Source organism: Daucus carota, chromosome 9 (assembly GCF_001625215.2).
Source record: "Daucus carota subsp. sativus chromosome 9, DH1 v3.0, whole genome shotgun sequence".
Classification (NCBI taxonomy): Eukaryota; Viridiplantae; Streptophyta; class Magnoliopsida; order Apiales; family Apiaceae; genus Daucus; species Daucus carota.
This window is the reverse complement of record NC_030389.2, coordinates 7468620-7493992: the sequence shown is the minus strand read 5'-3', so window position 1 is coordinate 7493992 and position 25373 is coordinate 7468620. Positions and strand designations below refer to the sequence as shown.

General features: G+C 32.3%; 1 protein-coding gene and 1 long non-coding RNA gene across 6 annotated transcripts; both read left to right on the top strand.

Annotated features, from left to right (window-relative positions):
• Positions 1 to 8119: 8119 nt before the first annotated feature.
• LOC108200472 (uncharacterized) lies at positions 8120 to 10746 on the top strand. 5 transcript variants are annotated; one of them, XR_001802698.2, is made up of 4 exons: positions 8120 to 8435; positions 9386 to 9430; positions 9573 to 9801; positions 10024 to 10746. It is a non-coding gene; the product is annotated as an uncharacterized LOC108200472 (long non-coding RNA). The 5 variants fall into 5 exon arrangements; XR_001802699.2 differs by having other exon boundaries at positions 8121 to 8435; positions 10241 to 10746; XR_001802697.2 differs by having other exon boundaries at positions 8122 to 8435; positions 9573 to 9614; positions 9723 to 10746.
• Positions 10747 to 13204: 2458 nt separating this feature from the next.
• On the top strand, positions 13205 to 24890 carry LOC108200531 (uncharacterized). Its single transcript, XM_017368720.2, has 8 exons — positions 13205 to 13881; positions 18139 to 18744; positions 18816 to 20408; positions 20508 to 20864; positions 21356 to 21912; positions 22415 to 23180; positions 23346 to 23947; positions 24091 to 24890. The coding sequence occupies exons 1-8, from the start codon at positions 13311 to 13313 to the stop codon at positions 24760 to 24762; spliced, it is 5724 nt and encodes a 1907-aa protein (XP_017224209.2). The 5' UTR covers positions 13205 to 13310; the 3' UTR covers positions 24763 to 24890.
• Positions 24891 to 25373: the final 483 nt, after the last annotated feature.

Here is a 25373-nt window from a genome sequence, read left to right as displayed (position 1 = left end):
CTAAACAAGAAACAAGATATATGCAGTTTAAATAGAACTACAGGCACAAGGTGGTAACACAAAAATAGCAACTAACCTAGCAACTAGCGTACTAGACTCCTAAAATACTTCAACTACCCATGACTCTCCTATAATATCTCTCCTGCTAATACACCCACTAATACTACTACTAATACACCCACTAATAATACTACTAATACACACGTAACAACTAATACAAACTAAACACAAATTTAGATTAAATAAATATTACAACAATCTCTCCCTTAATCTAAACTTAGCTTGTATGCCCATCTGTCAAATTCTTCTGTGCCCATATGGCATGATCTTTGTTGAGCCCATATGACTTTTTGTATTGGCCCGTGTGGCCTTTCAATCTGAGCCCATATCACTACAAGAAACTAGGCCATTTACGACGGATAACTTACGACGGAAAAAATTTGGTGTGGAAAAAATTTGAATGCCATTATAAAATGGTGGAAATAAGTTTTAAATTTACGATGGAACAATGCATCATAATTTCCAGTTTTCCTCCAAAACTTACGACGGATATTCATACATTACTTCTGTAGTAACATAACTACCGACGAACATCCCGTCGCAAGTTCAACTTTGTTCAAAAGAAAAACCAGGACCCACTGACATGCGACGGAAACTTCCATCATAAATTAATTAACATACGATCGACGGACGGTGCGTCGCAAGATAAAAATTGTCCAGACAAAGATCTGGGGCTCACAACATATTTTTGACGGAACATTCCGTCGTAAATTCTTCAACTTACGACAATTGTAATACTTACGACGCATGGTGGGAATTGTGACGTATTTTGGAACTTTCGACTTGACCAAAAACGACAGAAAAAGTCCGTCGTAAAGTATGAACTTACGACGGACTTGCGCCTTAATTTCTGTCGTAAAAACCCTGTTTTGTTGTAGTGTATGGCTATTAAACTGAGCCCTTGTAGCTATCTTTCACAAGCCCGTATGGCTTTTAAACTGAGCCCGTATGGCTATCCTTCACAAGCCCGTATGGCTTTTAAACTGAGCCCGTATGGCTATCCTTCTGAGCCCGTATGGCTATTACTTCTGAGCCCATATGGCTATTACTTCTTTGACTGTATCACACTTATAATTTGCCGGTCTGGCACGCCCATCTGACACTTATTCTAAAGAAAGAACTCCATATGCATTCCATACTGCACATGATGATTTCTCCTGCATTTCATGGAATAGTTGGCACACACTATCAAAACCAACCTTTTGTCCTCACTCTTTCTTCTCCGGCTACCTCACTCCAACTGCTCTTATGTACCTCCAAGAAGGGAAGGCTGTTAAGCCTGGATACTCCCCCCAATCTCTGATACCATGTTGAAATTTGATAAAAATAATAATAAGGATATAGAGACAGTAGTTTTATATGTATAAACAGAGAAGATACATAAAGACTACATTGTATTCTCTTGTAATATACTAAATAAGATATATGCAATTTAAATAGAACTACAGGCACAAGGTGGTAACACAAAAATAGCAACTAACCTAGCAACTAGCGTACTGGACTCCTAAAATACTTCAACTACCCATGACTCTCCTATAATATCTCTCCTGCTAATACACCCACTAATACTACTACTAATACACACGTAACAACTGATACAAACTAACAATAATTTATTTTAACACAAGTTTAGATTAAATAAATATTCCAACAATATATCTGTGCATTCAGTGTGTAGATTTTGTAAGGATACAACTTACCGATCCAACATGAACAAAGTGTTTGTATTAATCACTTGAACAGAACAAAAAATATAGTGAGAAATCAATTTGAAGAGATCAATCTATATATCAAGGGTAAATTAATAAACAAGTGGACATACGGGAAAATTATTAGCAATAATATAACATCCTAATTTGAAGTGGATGATTATATTTGTATCCAGTTTGTGTAATTGAAAGACTGTAGAAGATTTGAATTTGTATGTGATTTCAATAATCATAGGTTATTGATTTGATTTGGGTCAAAGTACAAAGATAAAGATGGGAGTTTGAGAGGGCAGCAGCGGCCACTCTAATGATGTAAAGAATGAAAATGAGGGTTTTCACTTATAATGGATTTAGGAAAGATGTGAAAAGACAATGAATTACACGATTTGAAATAAAAAAAATTAAATGAAATGATTATGTGAAATGAATTATTTTATTTATAGTGTTCAAAATATCTTTTTACGTATAAAGATAATATTTATTATCAATTTTTAATTTAGATAAAACATCGGAATTACCCTCCAAATAATTTTATAAGAATTCATTATTTTTAACTATATTTAAACATCAACTTCTTAGATTATTATTTGTTATATTATTAATTTCATCATATAAAAGAGACATAAGTTTTTTTGTTAATATATCGCATTATGTCACTTTCTCAATTAAAATATTTAAAGTGGGAGATTATAATTATATTTTGATATAGTAATATGATACGTTGAATAATTATTTGATAAGGCTTTGATTTGCCTACCAAATAATAAATATATAATAAAATCTTTAAACTATGTAGTATAGTATGTTAGAGTCATTTTCACATATCGAAACGAATTAATCATTATTCTTGAATCAACAATTAAGGTATATAAACTATTATTTGTAGAACTAAGTATCTCCACAAATATGAATTAGGCAACTATGACTTTCTATCCCAATTAATCATATGTTACTTACGAGGAATGATGTGCCGTGTTAATTTCAAAAACCTCTTTTAATTATTAATGTCTTCTCAAAATACAATTAAGCTAGAGTGGATACTAAACATAGAATCCGACTCACTAGAAATCAAACTTTGCTATTTCGATAACGAAGTTAAAGTTCTTATTCGATAAACAAACATGATTTAAGTCTAACTTCCATTAAAAAATATATGTTGATTCAATAATACACAAAATCAAATCTGATATATTATTGTTAATTGATCATAACTTAACAAGTAAAGAGCTAATAACATATTCAATTAGAATATTCGAAGATCATAAATCAACCATAAATTGGGTGCAACATAATCACACACAAAAAATTTAAATTAACATCCGCCAAATCTTCACCATTGTTAAAGGCTTTTTATGAGGCTTAGGTAGGGGTATATATAATATCAAAGAAATAGTCTCACAAGTTTTCAGAAACATTGAATTCAAAAGATATATAAATGATGTACTTACGTACTTTCACATGTCATAATCCGTAGATAACGATGAATACTTCATCAAAATCAAGCAGTTCTACTAACGAACAACACTTATAAATCAAATTATGTGTAGAATGTTTTCTTTCGTATTTTAGTTAAAATGTTGAAGGGGTTTGTTCTGTTTTGTTTTGTTTTGTTATTTAGAAATAAGTCCTCTCGAATTTTTCATAAGTTTTTTTAAAATATTTATAATATGTATATGAGGTACCGTCGTCTTTTCCCAAACATATTTAATTCCAATTATAAAATAGTCTATTTAGAAAATCTGGTTCATTTTTATACATAAATAATTCAAAAGCAAATTAGAAATTTAAATACCAATCATTTCAAAAGGTATCAAAATTTCAAAAATTTAAAATAAATATACCATTTAAAAATTTAAATTAGTTATTTTTAACTACAATAAAAACTGAATTAAAAAACAAACATGCCTACGTATCTTTACGTGTGTAAAAAATCAAGTCAAAAAATATTGTTCTAGTTGTGAGGGATAGAGTCCTTTATACAGTAATTCCTCAAATCTTTGAGTTAGATTAGGTTTAGGTATTGAGAGTTTGAGATAGTTATAAGTATGTTTTGATCATTAACTACAACTGTTGGTGGGTATCTAGAATTTTGTTAGATATAAAGTTCTAGAAATTTCTGTCAATTTCTTAGTGGTTTTGTCACTTTGTGTGGACTGTACACAACATTGGGCCTCGAACGTTAGGGATGGCAATCCGTTAGTATGGTTTAGTTTTGACGAAAACCGAATCCGAACCGAATAGTGTTTTTCATAACCGAACCCGAGTTTAGAACGGAATTAAAATCCGAAGTTGGAAAACCAAACCCGAATTACCTGTTTTCGGTTCGGTTTGATTTGAAACCCGAAAATTACATAAAAAATATTTAAAAAAATAGCCCAGATTATAGGTTCATAAACAAGTCTTCTATTCGAAAATTAAGTATCATGTTTTAATATAAATTTATATGGACTTTATGTTATTTACTTGAATAAGCAAAATTTATTATGATACTTTTCCTTTTTAGAAATATTATTTAATATTAGATTATGTCTTATTTTATAATAAAAATTTAAATGTTTAGTATTTAAAATTAATTTTATATCATATTTAATATTTTAATCTATCTTTTTCTCCGATACACTTACAATTTACACATAAGTTATAAAACTTAATAAAATAACCTTGTGAAGTTCAATCTAAAGAATTTTAATATAATAAAATAAAAAGTAAAAAGTTTCTAATACTTATTTAAAATACATGCATTTAATAGATTTGTTATATGTGGCTGATTAGAAAAAATATGTGATGTATGAAAAAAGTGTTTGATAAAAAAGGTAGCAATACAATTATTTTTTGTTGCACATATCTTGCCATCTTGTGGTAAAGAATTTTTTTTTAAAAATATTATATGTATAGAGTTATATGCAATTGGCACCCCTTATGTTTGGACATAATGCACATTGCACCTAATAGTTTTGTAAAATACACTTTGCATCCCCAGACTTTTAACCCGTAGACACTTTGCACCTTTTTCGTTAATTTCTTCCGTTACCGTTAACTTTTGCAGGGGCATTTTGGGAAATCTGATTATATTTAATTAAAATCAGACCTTTATTTAAATTTTCAGACCATCTAAACGATATTTTTCGGAAAAACTTAAAGAACGAAAGTTGTAAAGAATAAAAATATCTTTTTAGAACAATAAGGTTCAAATGTTAAATAATTATTTAAAAACGATTGTTCATTTTTACAAGATTTCTAATTTTTGAATTTTCTTAGAATAATTATAAAAAGAATTACGAAAATTTTGTACCTTATAGTTTTAAGAAGATCTTTTTATTCTCTACAACTTTCGTTCTTTAAGTTTTTCCGAAAAATATCGTTTAGATGGTCTGAAAATTTAAATAAAGGTCTGATTTTAATTAAATATATTTAAATTTCCCAAAATGCCCCTGCAAAAGTTAACGGTAACAGAAGAAATTAACGAAAAGGGTGCAAAGTGTCTATGAGTTAAAAGTCTGGGGATGCAAAGTGTATTTTCCAAAACTATTAGGTGCAATGTGCATTATGTCCAAACATAACGGGTGCCAATTGCATATAACTCATATGTATATCATATAATATTATATATGAGATAAAGGTTTCAGTTTGGTTAGGTTTCGAATTGGGTTTCGGATATTCACGTCTGGTTTCAGTTCTGTTAGCCTAAAAACAAAATCCGTACCAAATTCTTATCACAACATGCTTAGCATTGAAATCCTGTAAATCTCATATGAAGTTAATGGTTCTAAAATATGTTCAATAGAAATATAAATTACCCCTAAGTCTCAAAGATATTCTTTTAAGTTATAGTTTTTGTTAGAATATAATATGATCCGGTAGCAATTCTCCTAAAACATAATTTGAATTATATAGTACCTAGTCAATTTTATTGCACTTAGCTAGTATAGTATGTGTGGCAGACTGTTTTTATAATTTTCTTGATTGTAATCCAATATATTGTTTTTGATTTTATTGCACTTAGCAATGTAATGAAATATCTATACTATGGTTTTCAAGCTTGTACTTATATTTTGTTTTTTCCACTCTGCCATAATTTGTTCCCCAAGTGAAAAAATATTCTCACAACTACAGAACAAATAAAACATGCATTAATTTTTTATAATGATATTAAAAATAGATTTAAATTACTACTCTGAGTTCATTCAAGTCATTTAGGTTTAAATTTATCAAACAAATGACCTGATCAACAGATGGAAAACAGAAACACAAAACATAGATTGTTAATACTTTTTTAAAATGATTATTTTGATAAAGCAGAAGTATATTAATTAAAAGCAAGAAAAGGCAAATAGGTACGTAAATTACTTAATATATGAAATTAGATAAATGACTGGCTCAATTTTTCTATTAATTATTTTCAAGATTCATTAGAGTATAAAACAGACATCATATGGTTCAATAGCTAATGTAATAACTTTCACACAGATAATAAACTTTTAAATCACTATCTCAACTAAACAAATCTAAAATACACATACACTATAATTATTTGTGCAGGTGGGCCTTTCTACAAAGTCATATCCTTCAAATAATATTTTGGGTAAATGTAAACATCACTGCAGTGTTTTTCTTTTTATACTAGTGGGAAGGATCCACTACACCAAATACAGGCTTTTCTGACAGCCACTTTCTGACACAGCATCTGATGGGAGTTAGCATCTGACGGACAAGTGAGCTAACATCTGACGGTCAACTTCTGACGGACCTCCTTTGGGCCTCAGACTTGTGACGGACCATGATTTCTTACGGACATGTATGTTAACATCCGACAGACTTTAAAAATATTGTCAGAAAATGATTATTTTATTAATAAATTTTGGCGGGAATAATATATATTTTTCTCTAAATACTCTTTCTGACGGGTTCCGTCAGAAGTTATGCACAAATTTTCATATTTTTATTTTTGAGAGAAATTGAAAAGGAAAAAAATAATTAAAAATAGCTCAATACTTTCACTGTTACAAGTTATAAACGCATCGATGTTTTGATCTTTTAAAAATATTTCTTGATGATTCAACCGGTTACATGTCAAGATCTATATATTTTAGTGATATTTCAAAAATTTCTAGAAAATATTGAATTTTAATTTAACAGTCAAACTAGTGTTTTGACTAATACTTCTAACTAATATTTTATCATATATTGGTTTTTAAATTTTTCAAAACCATGATCCAAGAGTATGGAGGTAAAGATCTGTATATATTAGTGATATGACGAAAGAAATATGAAAAAACTAATTTTTTTTATTTGAGATTTTAATAGTCAATTAGTGGTTTAACTAATATTTCTAACTAGTTTCTTCATGGATTAGTATTTTTTAGTTTGACTAATACTTCTAACTAGTGTTCAATCATGTATTGGCATATTATTTTTTTAAAAAATATTTTTCGATGATCCAACTGTATGGAAGTCAAGATCTGTATATTCTAGTGATTTGACAAAAATTTCGGGAAAAATTCAAATTATTTGATTTGAGAATTTAACAGTCAACTAATTGTTTGACTAATGCTTCTAACTTGTATTTTATCATGTGTTGTTGCTTCAAATATTTAAAAAAATATTTTTCAATGATCCAACCGCATGGATGTCAAGTTCTATATATTTTAGTGATATTATAAAAAATTTGGAAAAAAATAAATTTATTTGATTTGAGATTTTTACAGTCAACTATTGGTTTGACTAATACTTCTAACTAGTGTTTTATCATGTATTTGTATTTTAATTTTTTGAAAAATATTTCTCGATGATCCAACCGTATGGATGTCACTATCTATATATTTTAGTGATCTTACAAAAATTTCGTAAAAAGATAAACATCTTTGCTTTGAGATTTTAACGGTCAACTAATGGTTCGACTAATACTTCTAACTTGTATTTCATTGTGTATTGGTGTTTCAAGTTTATAAAATATATTTGTCAATAATCCAGCCATATGAATGTCAAGATTTATGTATTTTAGTAATATTACAAATATTTTGGAAAAAGACAAATTTATTTGATTTGAGATTTTAACAATTAACTAGTTGTTTGACTAATAGTAGAATATATCCCAATGATCTAAGTAGATGTATGTCAAGATATATATATATATATATATATATATATATATATATATATATATATATATATATATGATATTACAAAAATCTATTATGTATAATATAATATAAATGCATAAGATAATATATTTTCTAAATTGAAATATAAAACGTAACAATTTCATTAATGAAAATAAAAAAAATTAAATTAAGAAAATAAAAGTTGTACAGTGAAACGGTGGGCGGGACTTTTTCCCCCCAAATGAAAACACTTATACTTCCCCCCAAAACAAAACAATTACATAAAAATTGAAGGACTCGCCTGTCCTGCCTCTCTCTCGATTCCCAGCTCTCTTTCGATTTTCTCTCTCCCGAACACTCTCGACAACAAAATTGAAGGATGAATTGAAGGATAAATTAAAGATTTGTTAGTTGAATACACAAGTCTTTGGTTCCAATTAGAAGGCTTTTACTAATTTTATTTTAATTTTACAGGTGATTAGGGCTTCAATTAATTGGGGTTTTCTTGCAGCATTCCAGAAATGGGAGTTTGACTCTTCTTGCTACTCAGGTTCTTGCTACTCAGGTTTTAATCTTTTGCACTTTGTAATTAGTTGTTTTTTGTTTGTTTGTGAACTTGTTATCTTTGTTCTTGTTTAGATTTTTTAAGTTCGGGTTTGTTGTCTTAAAGTTTCGTTCTTTCATGACTATTGGCAAATTGTGATGTGGTGATTATTAGGATTTTGAATTGGTTACTGTTAGGCAATGTTTAGGGCAATTGGAATTGGGTATGCTCATTCGCTTCCATCTGCTGCTGCCCTCAATTGGGTATTAAAAGATGGTCTCGGACGCCTTAGTAGATGTATCTACACTGCTTGTTTAGCGTCAGTTTTTGATACTAATCTTAAGGTATATCTAGAGCACTTGTTGGTGATTTATGTATCCATGCCTTCTGCAGGTGAGATTTAACACTAGAATCGGAGCAAGAAACATCTATCTGCATCAATGTTTGATAGCATACATTATGGATCTGTTGTATTCCATTCTGTTGTATAGAATGCTAGGACATACATGTTGTTTCTATATATATATATATATATAATGAAACCTTGTAGCATAGCTTCAAAGAGCTTAGTTACAAGATGGTTGTCAATGTGGTCATGATCTGTATTCTGGTTGATCAGAAGGCAGTCCAATTATGTAGCAGTTCTCGGAATTATAGTTGATCATCTAGCTCTGGTTTGACTGGTCATGAACTTACATATTTTTTACATGTTTAGCTTTACAAATGCGCAAAGCCAAACCATTTGAGAATCACAAATACCTTGCATATAATAATGTGTAAGTTTATTTACTAGCTGATGTAGAGTAAAATAAACTTGCACATTACATTACCTTTTTTTCCACATTGCTAATAATGTGTAAGTTTATTTACTAGCTGATGTAGAGTAAAATAAACTTTGGCATGGCACATATATCTATTATATTATATATTATATACTTATATATTTATTATCTACATGTCTGTTATAACAGGACAAATCACATTTATGATCTGCCAATGCTGAAGCACGCAGAGAGGTAAACTCAACTTCTACCAAACATAGTTAAAAAGAGTTAGAAGATAAGAAAAAATCTAACAGTTTTTTGCAGTTAATGTGATAATTATAATCCTCTGATGAGTTTATTGCTGTTGTTTTCTCCAAACACTATGTTGCTTCAGGCAAGGCCATGGATGAGCTGGTCGAGATCAGGGAGTGTAATGGTACAAGTAGACTTGTGGTTATTCCTGTATTTTACAATGTTGATAAATACAACTTGGAGAATCAACTGGAGACTTGTGCTAGAGCGTTTGATCAATTGCAACTAACAGGATCAGCGTTGTGTCAGAGACTGGCAATTGAGGAGATTGTTGGTATGCTGGGATTGGATCTGAATAAGTTTGCGCCTAGGTAACCATCTTTTTCTAGCACTTTCTTGATAGTGTGTATACAGGAGCATATAACTCTGTTGAATTTAATTTGCAAACACTTCCTAGTTAAAACCAAATAAAAGAAAAATGATGCCACCTTGTATTATTTATACCGGTCTCGTTAATAAAAACATATGATATCTATTGAAGATGCTACATATAAATATGAAACAGTGCTAACATTTGACATGTATATTACCAGCTTACAGCCCCATGTGCTTGTTTTCGAAGATATGATGAAGATCAAGAAATAGATCAAAACCATTTAAAATGAATGAATGAACATTAGGTAAAGCATTTAGGTTAATATACACACTTACAGTTGGCAGTTAAACGAGTCAGTGATATGAGAAAACAGAATTTTTGGACCAACAACTTACCACAGTACAAGGTTCTTTCTTGGTTTGTGACTTGATCAGGTTAGCTGCTTGAGATCTTCGCATCCAAACACCCCAGAAAGACATCAATGCTCCCAGAAGCAAGAAGGGTCCGCATCGTGGATCACACAAGAGATCATGGAGTCCAGAAGTAAGACTAATGACTCGACGCATTATTCCCTTGCCCGAGGAAAGAATCTTCTTAGTGCTAGTTGACCATATAGGGTCCACGTCCTCAGGAACAAGCTCAGGAGAAGAAAAGTTTGTGAATAAGTTTGTGAGATTCTGAGAGAAGAAAAGACACGGGCTGACGAATTTTGCTACTCTTCCTTTTGTTTATGAATGTTTAATATAAGCGGCAAGTTTACAGTATTGTAAGTGTAGTTGCTATGGTTTCATTTTCAGTTGCGTGCCTGGAATATGGTATTGCAGAGGATATTAGTCTCTGTTGGAAGTATGTAATTTATGACTAAGTTTATTTGTCAGAAGGTTTGTATTATTATTTTAGACTTTTAGTACGAAAATAAATTTATTTATTTTTTTCTTTTTTTAATTGTAAATTTCTGACAGACCTATTTGTCAGATGTTTGGTTTATTATTATAATATAAGTAAGTAGTGGGTCCCACATTACCTTCCAACAAAATTGTAACTTCCGACGCAATTCAGAACTTTTGACTACAAGTTTTCCGACAGAGGTAGTCTGTCAGAAGAAAGCATTCTTCTGACAGAATGTAGGCTAAAATGGCTGTCGGAAATACCTGTTTTTGGTGTAAGATTTTTTTTCCTGTATAAAAATATAGTACTAATATTTTTATACAGAAAAAGAAAATTTTAAAAATAAGTTATAGAACTATGTTTATATTTTATAAGAGTCTTAAAATGCGTGTCGAGCAGTGAAAACAAAAGACAAACTAGGCCATTTGCCAGCCCTCCTTTTCTTAAAAGCAATAAAAGGCAAATAGGTACGTAAATTACTTAATATATGAAATTAGATAAATGACTGGCTCAATTTTTCTATTAATTATTTTCAAGATTCATTAGAGTATAAAACAGACATCATATGGTTCAATAGCTAATGTAATAACTTTCACACAGATAATAAACTTTTAAATCACTATCTCAACTAAACAAATCTAAAATACACATACACTATAATTATTTGTGCAGGTGGGCCTTTCTACAAAGTCATATCCTTCAAATAATATTTTGGGTAAATGTAAACATCACTGCAGTGTTTTTCTTTTTATACTAGTGGGAAGGAAGAATAAATTATAATATTTTAATGGGTCCTCTCTAAAATGATTGTAAGAGATTTGCTCGATGAGATGATACTCATGCGTGGAGCTAAACAAAAACTGATTTCTAGCGAATCATACCACGGAAAGTTGGTACAAATATTGACGAGAATATAGGATGAATAGTGATTTTCGGTGGTAAGTAAATTATTACTTTATATGAAAATTTGTCAAAACACTCATTATTTACAAAATATTTCTTTGAATTATTTAACAACTAAGACAAATAATGATTTATCATTCTTATCTTATTATATTGATATAAAAACAAGTTGCATCTCAGGTTACCTAAAATATACATGAATATAGCATATGTACATGAATATATTAAACAGAAAACGTGTGCAATAATTAGTCTATTCATCATCACCAATTTGTTGAATGATTCTACAAACCTTCAGTTGCAATTGTGCAGACATCGAAGATGATAACTACCGATTACCTAATTGAGGAGACTTTCTCAGTATGTTAAATATTTAAGGAATTATATTGTGTTGTTAAATCGTAGAAGTAGCATGCTGACATCATTTAAGCTCGCTCACATCATGAATGCTGGTCAGGAATATGAAATATATGTATCTTTAAATGATTGAAAACAAAGATGGATTAGAGAAAGCTAGTAAAAAAAGACTTTATATTCATCTCCACCAATTTGTTGAAAGATTCTACAAGCCTGGAGAGTTGCAATTGTGCAGCGGTCAGAAGATGATAATTGCAGATTACGCCCCTGTTTGGGAAAGAGAAGTACAAGTTCTTCTTGTTTTTGCTTTTCTTGACAATAAAGAAGTAAGAAATACTTTTCTAAGTAGTGAGAAAGAAGTTGGAAGTAAAAAATACTAGTTTTTTTTTTACAACTTCCACTTCTTTTCCAAAAACTTTAATCCCTTATAATTATTAATTAGCTTATAACTTGTACTCCACTTCTTTATTTTAAGAAAGAAGTCAATTCTTTTAAACTAACTCAATGGGCCCTTACAAATATTGTTATATATTGTTGTTCGATGTCTATAGATTTGACATCATTTGAGCTGACATCATTAATACTTATTACAATGTGAAAATTTCATGCATTATTAAATGATTTCTAACAAAGACTTTATTAAATAAGGTTAGTTAGAAACAATATTATTAAATAATTTTTGAATTTCATGCATTGTTAAATGATTTCTAAAAAAGACTTTATTAAATAAAATTAGTTAGAAAAAATATTATTAAATAATTTTTGAGAGTTTATATTCTGATCAGTGAAAGTGTTTCTAAAAATATACGTACAAATATTAACAGTTTATAAATTATATTTAAAACTAAAATTGTATGTATGTATATATATATATATATAATTAATATGAAAACAGTTCTAAATATATATATATAGCATACAGTTAATCTTATTTTCAAAAATAGGTACAAACCTAAAAGTCTATTGCAATTTTGATATAATATTAATTAGTTTAAGCTCAACCAATTTGTATCTCTTTTACAATAACCATTTTGAAATAAGAATTTTTTTAAATAATAACTAGATTTTCATGAGTTGGTTTAAATCTAATTAGGTCAACTAAATGGTTGTTAGAAATGTCCTATCTGGCATTGTGTATTCAAAGGTCCTTCTCTGCATACCTGGCCTCATGCAGCATGTGGATAATTAAAGAAATGTCAACTTACAAGTCTGGTTAATTGTATTATTTAGCGTTGCGTGTATAGTTGTAATAAACGTGAAGCCTCTCTATATAAGGATAAGTAATGTTGATTATTTAGCACCTGCAAATAATTTCTTCGAGATTCAATCCAACAATATACTATACACGATATAATTATGGATCGCTTAGATGCTTTGTATGACGCTGCCATTGCCGGAGATGCTGATGCCAAGGCGAAATTGGAGATGGAAGCTGATAACCTCAACGATGAGGAGGAAACGATCCTCCACGTCGAATCGCAAAAGGGGAATGCAGACCGGGTGCGATTCATTTTGAGTGAGTTTGCAAACAAAAATCTTGTGGACAAGCTTACTATATATGAACATACTGCACTCCACTGGGCAATATATCGCGGACATACCGAAGTGGCGGAGATCATCATTGCAGCAGCTAGAGAACAGTTGCCGGAAACTTCCTTTCAAGAGTTTCTTAGGCAAGGTGATAAAGATAATGACACCGCGTTACATGCAGCCGTCACTGAAAAGAATGTAGCTGTTGTGAAGCTATTAGTAGAGGCCGACCCTACTGATCCACACACACAAAATGACGATGGTAAAACACCCATGTTCATAGCTGTGGAAGAAGGGTTGGAGGATATAGTGAAGATCATCTCTACAACTTGTACAGATCCATCTTTGGACGGACCTGATGGTAGTATTCTTATGCCTGTCAAAAATATCGACGAAGGTACGCTCGACTCTTTTTAAATAAACTAGTTGAGAAGCCGCGCATTGCGGCGACCTATAAAAATTATATTAGTGATTTGATATAATATTTGTAGAATAAAATAAGATTACGATGGTCTATAAAAATTATATTAATGATTAGAATAAAAAAAATAAAATAAATTTTATATTATAAAAATCTCGATGCAATACCAATATTAATATATAAAATTGAAAATTTAAACTATAATTCATGAGTGGAATTATGAAAATAAATTTCTACATGTAATTAACGATATAAAGCACAACGAACCATAATTTAAGTTGTGTTTTTTTTAAAAAGAAATAATCATGTTCTCGCTAACATTGTCACCTTACTCCAATTTTTTTGGATTGGTTGTGCACAGAAACATCAATATCCATGAGATAACGGTCTATAAATACCATTGTTTGCCTTGTTTGCAACAAGGCTTGTTTTTTTTAATAATGTATAAACACTCTTCACTTAAAAGGTGTTTGAACCGAGCAAACAGATATTGTAAAAGTGTTGCATGAACACTATTTTCCTGTATACAAAGTAAATCATATAAAAATTAACAAAAATAAACATGTCTGATGAACAAACCAAATATTATAAAAGAATAACCAACAAACATATATCACTAACAGTTAATTTATTGACCTTTTCATCCATCAATATCATGTCAAGATTATATTATTCTTCCATGTTTGGATTGTCGACTTTCACATCCGACAAACTCTTACTCCTTATCAGCCAATTATCTCTATCGCTATAGACATAATATTCCATGGGGTTGATTTGAGAAAAGACCGACTTATCAGAAATATTTCCTATTTTTGATATACGTCTTTTCCAAAAATATGGTCAGTCTTGGAAGAGAAGTAAGTCTTTTTTTAATCAAAATAATTGAAAAGAAGTTTTAAATTCTGATATTTATTAAAGGAGGTAATTTTTATTTTTGGTATATTGCGAAAGGTTTCTTGAAACTTTCTTCAAACTAATAAAGGTAATTTTTATTTTTGATATTGAAAAGGTAGGTAGATTTGATTATTGATATTTTGAAAAAGAGAGTTCTGATACTTGCTTCAAATATATCTAAAAATAAAAAAGGTAATTTAAAATTTTGATATTTTTCATCCAAAAATTCCAGAAAATAAAAAAAATAGAACGAACTTACATGAGAGGCGTCACCCTACACACCCCACACTTCTATTTTATATAAATATATTGATTATGTAAAATCAATGTATTTCTTTATGCGTTTTATGCTAAATCAATTCTCTCATGGGGAAATTATTATTTTTTTGTCACTTAACTTATTGTATCTTTAGAAACTTACAACTCAACTATAATTTTTTTATTTTATTTACTAATGTTAGGTTCAAATTTTTTTTGTTACTCAAGTTAGGTTCGAATTTGATTATTAAAATTATATTAATTATTTGTAGCATAATTAAAATATAGTCGTAGTTCGTAATATTTTGATTATTTGATATATGTGTATATATATATATAGAGAGAGTTTTACTCCAATAGAAACCTCCTTATCCTAGAAACTAAAAACCAAGCTGAAATATCACTAAATCGTAAAGCAAATGCCACTAAATTCTTAAACAACCCCATCTCCACCTCCATCTTCACCAAACCCACCTCCATCTTCACCAACCCCAACTCCACTACCACCACCACCTCCGTCGTCACCTCCTTCATAACCACTACCACCTCTATGCCGCCCGCCCCCTCCATAACCACCACCTCCATCTCCACCACCACCACCACCTCCACCTCCATTATTTCTCTAACAACACAACCTCCACACCTCCATCTTCACCAACCTCATCTTAATCGATGCTTCAACCTCCTTCAACCTCGTTCATATTTCTTTCTCCACCTCGACTCAACTTCAAACGCGGAGCCGTCACTATTCCGGCAATACTCCAACCCCCCACTTCAAGCCGCCCAAACTTCCGCTACAATCACCCTTCCTCCATCTCCACCTTCACCTCAACTATCTCCACCACTATCATCACCATCTGAATCGAATACATGAACAAATCTGGAGATTCTAAGCTCGAACATATCTGGAGATTAATTTTTCACTAATTCCTGCAACACATATCACTAAATTCTAAAGAGAATATCACTAAATTGTACTGAGAATATCACTAACTTGTATTGGTTTCTAGTTTTTATTTTAAAATTGATTTCTATTTGATCATGAGCCTATATATATATATATATATATATATATATATATATATATATATATATATATAGTACTTTTATGTCCCCAAGGTCGTTTACCTTGGTTTATAAGAGTGTGACACGCATTTTATGACTTCTAAAAGATGTAGTTTCACAAATTTTTCCTTTTTTTTTTCCGAATAAAAATTTAGCGTTTGAATTTTTATACATATAGAAAAGAAATCTAAAAAAAACCTATGAAATTATGTTTTATAAGAGTATTAAAGTACGTGCTAAGTTGTACAAAAAAACAGTAAACAAATGGGACGGACGGAGAGAATAATAACAACATAAAATGATGTATTATAAAGGACAACCATCGAACATTAAGCTTTCTTCTCTATTTATTTATCGTTATCTTGAAAATTGTAATAAGATAAAATTATTAAAATTTATAATGACAAATTTAAGAGAGATCTTAGGTTGAACTAGTCGATTGAAACTTTAATAGTGAAAGATGATGCATCGTATTACTAAACTAGACATTATCTTATCAGGGAGGATAAATTATTTGAAATCATTGATTCCATATTGATGATTTAATGATTTTATAGAATTTTAATTATGAATTTTCCTGATTTTAATTTTTTATAGGCTCATTTTATGTTATTATTGCTATATATAAAAATATAAACATACGTCATATCATTAAAATACTACACACTATCACTATGTATTAATGATACTACAAAAAATAAGTACTACAAAATAGTTGTCACATTTCTATTTTTGTCAGTCAAATTGACTAAGTTTTGACCAAAGATTATAAGTCAATCACTCATTATTTTAAAAAACTGAAAATTACATCTTAAAGTAGATTAAAAGTTATTTCCGGTGACATATATTTTTTATTTTGTCAATTGATAATATATTAATAAATTTCAGTCAAACGTTAGTCAATTTGACCGGCACAAAACCAAATATGACAACTATTGTAATCAAATCCAAACCTAAGTCGGTGACTAAAAAAATCCAAACCTAATATTTGGACACAGTTGTTTCTATTTTCATTACTTTTTCAGTCCTATCTTGTATTATGAAGAAATACCACGGGGAGAAAAAAAACAAGAACGGAGAATAACAAAGAACAATATTAACAAGTGTATATATTTTAAATATAATATGTGTTAAGCTTTTTTTTCCGACCACTTTGGTCGGTCGGAAATTTTGGTCGGTAAGTCGGTCGGAAATGTTCGCTTTTTTTTCCGACCACTTTGGTCGGTCGGAAATTTTGGTTGGAAATGCCCGTTTTTCTAGTAGTGTTCATTATATGAACCACATTATTTCAAATATAATATGTGTTAAGCTTAAAAGCCCATTTTTGGGTCGATAGTGCATCACCGGAGCCATTTTTCAAATATAGAACATGCATGGCAGGTCATTAGCACTTGAGAGGATATATATATATAGTACTAAAGGGTAGACTTTCCCTATCTTGATGCCGCCAATGGTGCATTTTGAAATGCCCTTCACCACTTCACCTGGGATGTTTGAAATGGTGCAGTATCTGGCATCAATATTGGGATGTTCAGAATACTGAATTGATTTGGATAAAATATAAGTGATGCCGCATATGGTGCCCTATAAAATGCCTTCACATTACTGGCTATTAGTTAACAACTGCCAAATGAGTTTACTAGCATGGACCATTACAAGTGGGGTAACATGTACAACACCTGTAATTTGTTACTGACTTGTTCATTAGCACAAGTGACTTATAAAGTGTTTGAGAAATAAGTAGAAGTCTTGAAACAAAAGTTAGCATTCTCAGCATCTTATAAGTGCTTCTGGCTTTTTACACAAACGGGTTAAGAAAAGCTGAAACAACCTCTTTGAATAATAAGTGCTTCTTTTCTGTTCACAAACACCATCACAATAAGTTGGTTGGGTGACAAAAAAATCTATTTTCTCTTTTCACATTGCCTGGTAGTAAATTACTGCTCTTAAAACAACATTGTCCACCTCCTTTATCATATGTGGATTTCAATTTGACACATTTTTATATATATATAGTTGACAGCCATGGTGGAACACTCTATAAAATAATGGATAGAGATGCTTTGTATGATGCTGCTATTGCCGGAGATGCTGATGTCATGGCTATGTTGGAGATGAAAGCTGATATACTCAATGAATATGGCGAAAACATCCTTCACATTGAATCGGAGTCTGGAAATACAGAACATGTGCAATTTATTTTGTCGAAATTCGAAGACAAAAATCTTCTGGGCAAGCTGAATAGATTCGAACAAACTGCACTTCATTTGGCAGTAGGTAACGGACATACTCAAGTGGCTGCGCTCATCATTGAAGCAGCTAGACAACAATTTCCGGAAACTTCCTCCTTTCAAGGTTTTCTTAGGCAAGGTGATCAAGATATGGACACCGCCTTACATTGCGCCGTCATGGTAAATAATGTAGATATTGTGAAGCTATTAGTACAAGCCGACCCTACTGATCCCCATACTCAAAACGAAATGGGGAGAACACCCATGTACATGGCTGTGGAAGAAGAGTACGACGAAATAATCGAGGTAATCTCTAAAAGTTGCACAGCTCCTTCTCTCGACGGACCTGATGGTAGTACTGTTGTGCGTGTTAACAATCTTGACGACCAAGGTATGCCTTAACACATAGATTATTTGCAAATTGTGTTAAATTCACAGTAATTGATACGTTTTTATATATAGTTGAGAGCCCTGGTGGATCACGCTATAGAATTATGGATAGAGATGCTTTATTTGTGGCTGCCATTGCCGGGGATGGTGATGCCATTGCTAAATTGGATATGGAAGCTGATAAGCTGGACAGATATGAACGAACTATCCTTCATACTGAATCCATGAATGGAAATACCGAACATGTGCGGTTCATTTTAAGGGAGTTTGCGAACAAAAATCTTTTGGTGAAGCTGGGTAATCAACAAGAAAATGCACTTGCATGGGCTGCATATTATGGACACACTGAAGTGGTTGGGCTCCTCATTGAAGCAGCTAGAGACTTGCCTCCTGATCCAATAACTTCTGTTCAAGCTTATCTTAGGCATGCTGATCAAGATTCGGAGACTGCCCTACATGCAGCAATTAAGGGAGGTTCTTTGGATGCTGTGAAGCTATTAGTAGAGGCCGACCCTACTGATACGCATATTCAAAACAAACTAGGTGAAACCCCAATGTACATGGCTGTGGAAAACGGGTACACCGAGATTGTAGAGGTAATCTCTAAAACTTGCAAGGCTTGTTTTCTCGACGGACCTGATGGTAGTACTGCTTTGCATGCTGCTGTTAAGAATGACGACGACGATAGCCTTGAAGTGGTTAAGGTCCTAATTGATGCAGCTAGACGTTTACCGCCTTCTGCTGATCCAGATAATGATATTACTGATTCCAATGCAGTGACTTCTTTTCAATCCGCTTCAGATAATGATAATACAGACCATGATAATGATGATGATGGTGATAGTACTGATGATCATACTGATCCAAATCGAGTGACTTCTTTTCAATCCTCTTCAGATAATGATAATAATGATGATGGTGATAGTACTGATGATCATACTGATCCAAATCGAGTGACTTCTATTCAATCTTCTTCAGATGATGAAAGTATCAATGATAATCCAGTTAGTCCGTTTCAAGCTTTCCTCAGGCGAGTTGATGAAGATGGGAACACTGCCTTGCACATAGCAGTCATGCTACGTAGCTTGGATGTAACTAAACTATTATTAGAGTCCGATCCAAGTTTTGAGGGTACTCGAAACCAGAAAGGTGAAACCCCAATGTACATGGCTGTGGAAAACGGATACAATGATATTGTAGAGTTAATCTCTAAAACTTGCAAGGCTTGTTCTCTGGACGGACCTGATGGTAGTACTGCTCTCCATGCTGCTGTTAAGAATGACAACGATAGCCTCGAAGTGGTTAGGGTCCTAATTGATCATGCAGCTAGACGTTCGCCTCCTTCTGCTCCAGATAATGATATTACTGATTCAGTTAGTTCTCTTCAAGCTTTCCTCAGGCGAGCTGATGAAGATGGGAACACTGCTTTGCATATAGCAGTCATGCAACGGAACTTGAATATAGCTAAACTATTAGTAGAGTCCGATTCAAGTTTTGAGGGTACTCCAAACCAGAAAGGTCGAACACCGTTCTACATAGCTGTGGAAAAAGAGCATGCCGATACAGCTAAGATGCTCTGTACAACTTGCGCAACTCCACGTTTTCTGGTGGGTCCTGCTGTTAATTTGACTGCTTTGCATGCTGTTGTCAAGAATCTTTACGAAGGTATGCAAAACCTATATAGGCATAGTTAATTGGTATCCAAAACATCCTAACACCAATATATATATTATACTCACATGATGCATATATTATAAATTGCAGATGCCAAAGATGTGATTAAAATGATCATTGATCAAATCAAAAAGCACAACACAAATGTTCTTCCTGATGAAATATTTTATGAAACTGACGAGGATGGATATACTGTGTTAGAAGTGGCGGTGGAGCTAAACCAAATGCCAGTGGTTACTTTGCTATTAGATTTACAACATCCCGCCGCCTCAAAGAGAAAGGATGGTGCTTTTATCAGTCTCATGCCTGTAATATATAAAGCCCAGGAGAAGGATTACAAGAAGATTGTCGACTTACTCAACCAAAGGTACGACGACGGATCTAAATTGTCTAAAGACTTCAAAGATCAAGTGAGTTTGATATCGGCTATTAAAAGTGGCAAAACAGGTATGAAACTCTTTTACTTAAATTTAATTGAAATATATTATATGCACTTGTTTATAAATAAAACTATATTAAACATAATGATATATATACGTTCACTACAAGAAAAAGGCAATCAGACAACACACATCAGACAATGCTCGGTCAAAAAAGTGTTGCCTAAAAATGACAGACAACTGTTAATGTTCAGCATTCGGAAAGTATTGTCTGACCATGATTCTTACAAGAGTTTTAAATTTAGCCTCCCTCCAACCCTCCCTCCCCTTAGCAAAAAATATAGCCAACCATGTTTGGTTGTCTATATTTGTGGATCCAAGAAAGCCTTTGGGTATAAATTAACATAAGCATGAATATAGATAACCCCATTGAAGTAATCATTGGAACCCTTAGCAAAAAATTTACATATTCAATATAGCCAATGAAAATAGCCAACCATTATACATATTACCGTGGAGTTGCTCTTATATAATAGTTCTAAAATAATTTTTTTCCAGACACCGTCGTCAGCCTATTGTCGGATGCAGGCCGTGGTGCCCAGCGTCTTGTGACCTTTGTTGACAAGCTTGGGTGGACAGCCCTTCATCATGCAGTATATCATGAATCTATTCCAATAATTAAACACATAGCAGAAGCTCAAAAAGGGATTAAACCTAAATCTGGGTACAAAGATAAGGTACCTACACCGTTTCATGTAGCTGTCCAAAAAGAGCGGACTTCTATAGTGATACTTCTTATGCAATTATGGCCATCTACCTCTTCAACATATACTGCTGTTGATAAAAAAGGACAAAATATACTACATTTGGCCGCATTGCAGAGCAAAAAAGATATGATAGAAGGTATTCTTAAAAATTGCCCAGCAGAGCATAAGAAAGAGTTTGTGAACAAGCAGAATAACAATGGCTATACAACTCTTCACCTGCTTATCCAACGTGGTTGCTTTGTTCCGGAACTTTTAAAATACGAAGGACTTGATACAAGTGTGAAAAACAATGAGGACTGGACTCCTTGGGACATGTTGTATGTCCAGGAACAAATTGTTGTGGACCAGGTATGTTGTAGACTTGTTAAATATTATTTTCCTTTTATATCATATCAATTTTCTAGAACTATATAATTTCTTAACTAGGGTTGGCTTAGTTTGACCGAAATCAAGAAGAAAATATTTTAATGTATCGTAGATTTGTTTGTCGGTACATTTAGGGTCAAAACTAGAACCTTTAATTTTTACAATGAATATGTGATGATGATGTAAATATTAATCATCGCTTTGAGTCGACTTTGCTCTTGACCCTTACATCTCGCTCATGGAGTCGAATTTTGATGATGGATGAAATAAGAAAGATTGAAAATGATCAAGTAAACCAAAGTGTTTACATTCTTAAAAATACGTGAAATAATTATACAATAATAAAAAATAATAATATTAGACAATGTCGAAATATATCATGTGAAACTCAATAAACAGATCCAAGATTTAGTTATTATACATAGATAATGCATTTCTTCAACCTTGGATAATTGTAAAATGATCGTGCGTTCTTAATTTATAGGTAAAAATCAAAGTGGCCCTTGATCATATCCAAATTGATGGTAAAAAGGATATTTTTTCGAGTTCAGTGTTCACAACAAGTGAACGAGAGAAAAAAGATGTGAAATTTAGGGAACAAGCACAAAAAATGATAGATGGAATGCTTGCACTGATGAAAGAAAATACTGTAGCTGTTGCCAAGTGTTATACCGATGCCATTGGCGGAGATCCTATATCTAGAGCAGCATTGGAGATGGAAGCTGATACACCCAACAAAGCGGGAGAAACTATCCTTCACGTTGAATCAATTAAGGGAGCTGTAGAAAACGTTCGGTTCATTTTGAGTGCGTTTGCAAAGAAAAACCTTTTGGTGAGGCTGGATAATCGAAAACAAAGTGCACTTTACCTTGCAGCACATCATGGACACGCAAAAGTGGTTGAGGCTCTCCTTGGTGCAGCCAAACGTAATTTGCCTCCTTCCTCAGCACTAGATGCAGATTTTAAAGCATTATTCCAGAGAAGTGATGAGTCCGGACGCACTCCGTTAGAATTGGCAATGTCCTACAATCACGTGAACGCTGTTGAACTGATATTACTTGCAGATCCGGCCTATCAAGATGGCCGTGGAAGTAGAAATCAGGGTCTTTTGCGTTTAATCTACCAAGCCAAGGAGAATAAATACAATGACAAAATTGTCGAATTACTGTCTGCAACTTTCGAAACTGGGATCGACCCTAATCTTAAAGGCGTGCTAGGTTTGATTGTTGCTATTCAAAGAGGCGATGCAGGTGAGTAATATGGTTGTTTATTGTTATTGAATACTCCTACTAGGTGATAACCAACCACATTATTAATTGTTAATAAGTTTAAGTAATATTTTAAGTAATTTAAGGTTGATTATTCGTCACTTATTATCTTTTGCCTAAATTTGCATCTCAATTGTGTATTTTCAGGTCCTATATCCCAACTCTTGAGAGGAGAAGATAATAAACATTTCCTAAATTTTGTGGACTCTGAAGGATGGACCCTTCTTCATCATGCTGCATATCACCAATTTGATTCTATACTCAGTGAAATGATAGAAGCTCAAGAAAAAGTAGGATATCAATTTGTATGTGGAGAGAGGGTAGCCACACCATTTCATGTTGCAGCAAGATGTGGACATACTTCTACTCTTATTCGACTTCTGCGATTATGGCCGAGTTCGTCGTCCCGGTACACAACAGTCGATGAAAATGGTCAAAATATTATGCAAGCTGCGCCCTCTCCGTACACAGCAGTTGACGAGAATGGTCAAAACATATTACACCTGGCTGCTCTTACGAATAAAAAGGAGATGGTGAATGGTATTTTCAGATGTTGTCCATCAAAGCAGAAGAACCTGCTTTTATCCAAAAGAGATGATAATGGCAATACACCTCTTCATTTACTTGTCGCTCAAGGATGTTTCATTGAGGATCTCATCAAATATATAGCAGCTGGTGATACGACCAACAACGATAATTGCACTCCCAGAGACATGTTATATAGTCAACATAACATTGTTGGTGATCAGGTACGTAAATAATTTAATCTTTTTAAAATATTTTATGTGATTAGTTTATATGTGATTTTCAGGATATTAATTAAGTAAGTTTTAGTAGGACTAATTAATATCCAACTAAAAATAAATATTAACTACTTGTCATTTCTTCTTAGGTACAAATAAAAATGGCACTGGATGATATCAACACCGATCAGTCTAGGAAACTTTGGTCTGGTAGCAGAAAGAGAAGTATTTCTTCAAGTTTAGCAGTGCTCCCAGCTAGTAGACGAGAGAAAAAAGATATCCTATTTAATGATGACCAAAATAAGTTGAGGGAAAAAAAGAATGCAAAGATGCAAGAAGATCTGCAAAGATATAGAGAGGGGACCAACAGCCAGATCGTAGTTAGTGCACTGATAACTACAATAACTTTTACAGTAGGATTCACCATACCTGGTGGTCTTCATCAAAGTGGAGAAAGTAATCAAGGATTGGCGGTTCTTTCAAAAAAGGCAGCTTTTAAAATATTTATGATAGCCGATGCCTTTGCTTTGCTATTGTCCATCTGTGCTTTGTTCATCTACTTTCTTGAAAATATGTCACAAGATCTCGAGCATGTGACCAGACTTCATGCAACAACAATGGGGCTGAACATTGCTTCTGTTATGTTGACGATGTTTGTTTTTATGACAGGAACGTATGTCGTGTTATCCAAGTCATTATCCCTGAGCATTACCATTTGCGCCGTCGGTTCCCTCTTCTTTATTTTTGTCATTGTTCAACTGCTGAGGATTGCATATGAATGGCGAGTACGGAAGTATAACGATTACAAGAAAGAAGCTTGAGTATTTGTTTTGCTATTTTCAGTTATTTTATGTACTCATGATATATGGAACCATGACTCCATTAAAGAGGATTGAAAATTGTGGAAGCTGTCAAAGCACTTGTTTATATATTATTGAAAATTGTGGAAGCTGTCAAGGCATTTGTTTATATATTAATCTTATATATCTATATAAAGGAGGTTTTTGGGAGGGTCACAAGGCAACTCTCAATGCTCTCCATTTAGTTTTTCTATTTTTATAGAGCTTTAATGTTTTATTAATTTTTAGTTGTGATTAAAATTAATAAACTCTTTGTCTTTCTGGCTTATTAATACTTATTAGGTTGTGTTCACCTGGAGTGTGTAATGGAGGGAGAATGGAATGAATTTTGTATACTAAAATGGTGTTGATCAAAGAAAATGTTCATAATTTTCATTCCTTCAATCATTCCATTCCTACTATTTTAACTATAATTCTAACCCACATATTTTGAAAGGAATGCTCATTCCATTTCAACATCATGTTTCTTTACAATCTTTCTCACCAAGAAATTTTTATACATTCATATTTTGTCGTATTATATCATATTTTCTTCTTTCTCCTTAAAACTTCTTTATAATTTTTATTTCATT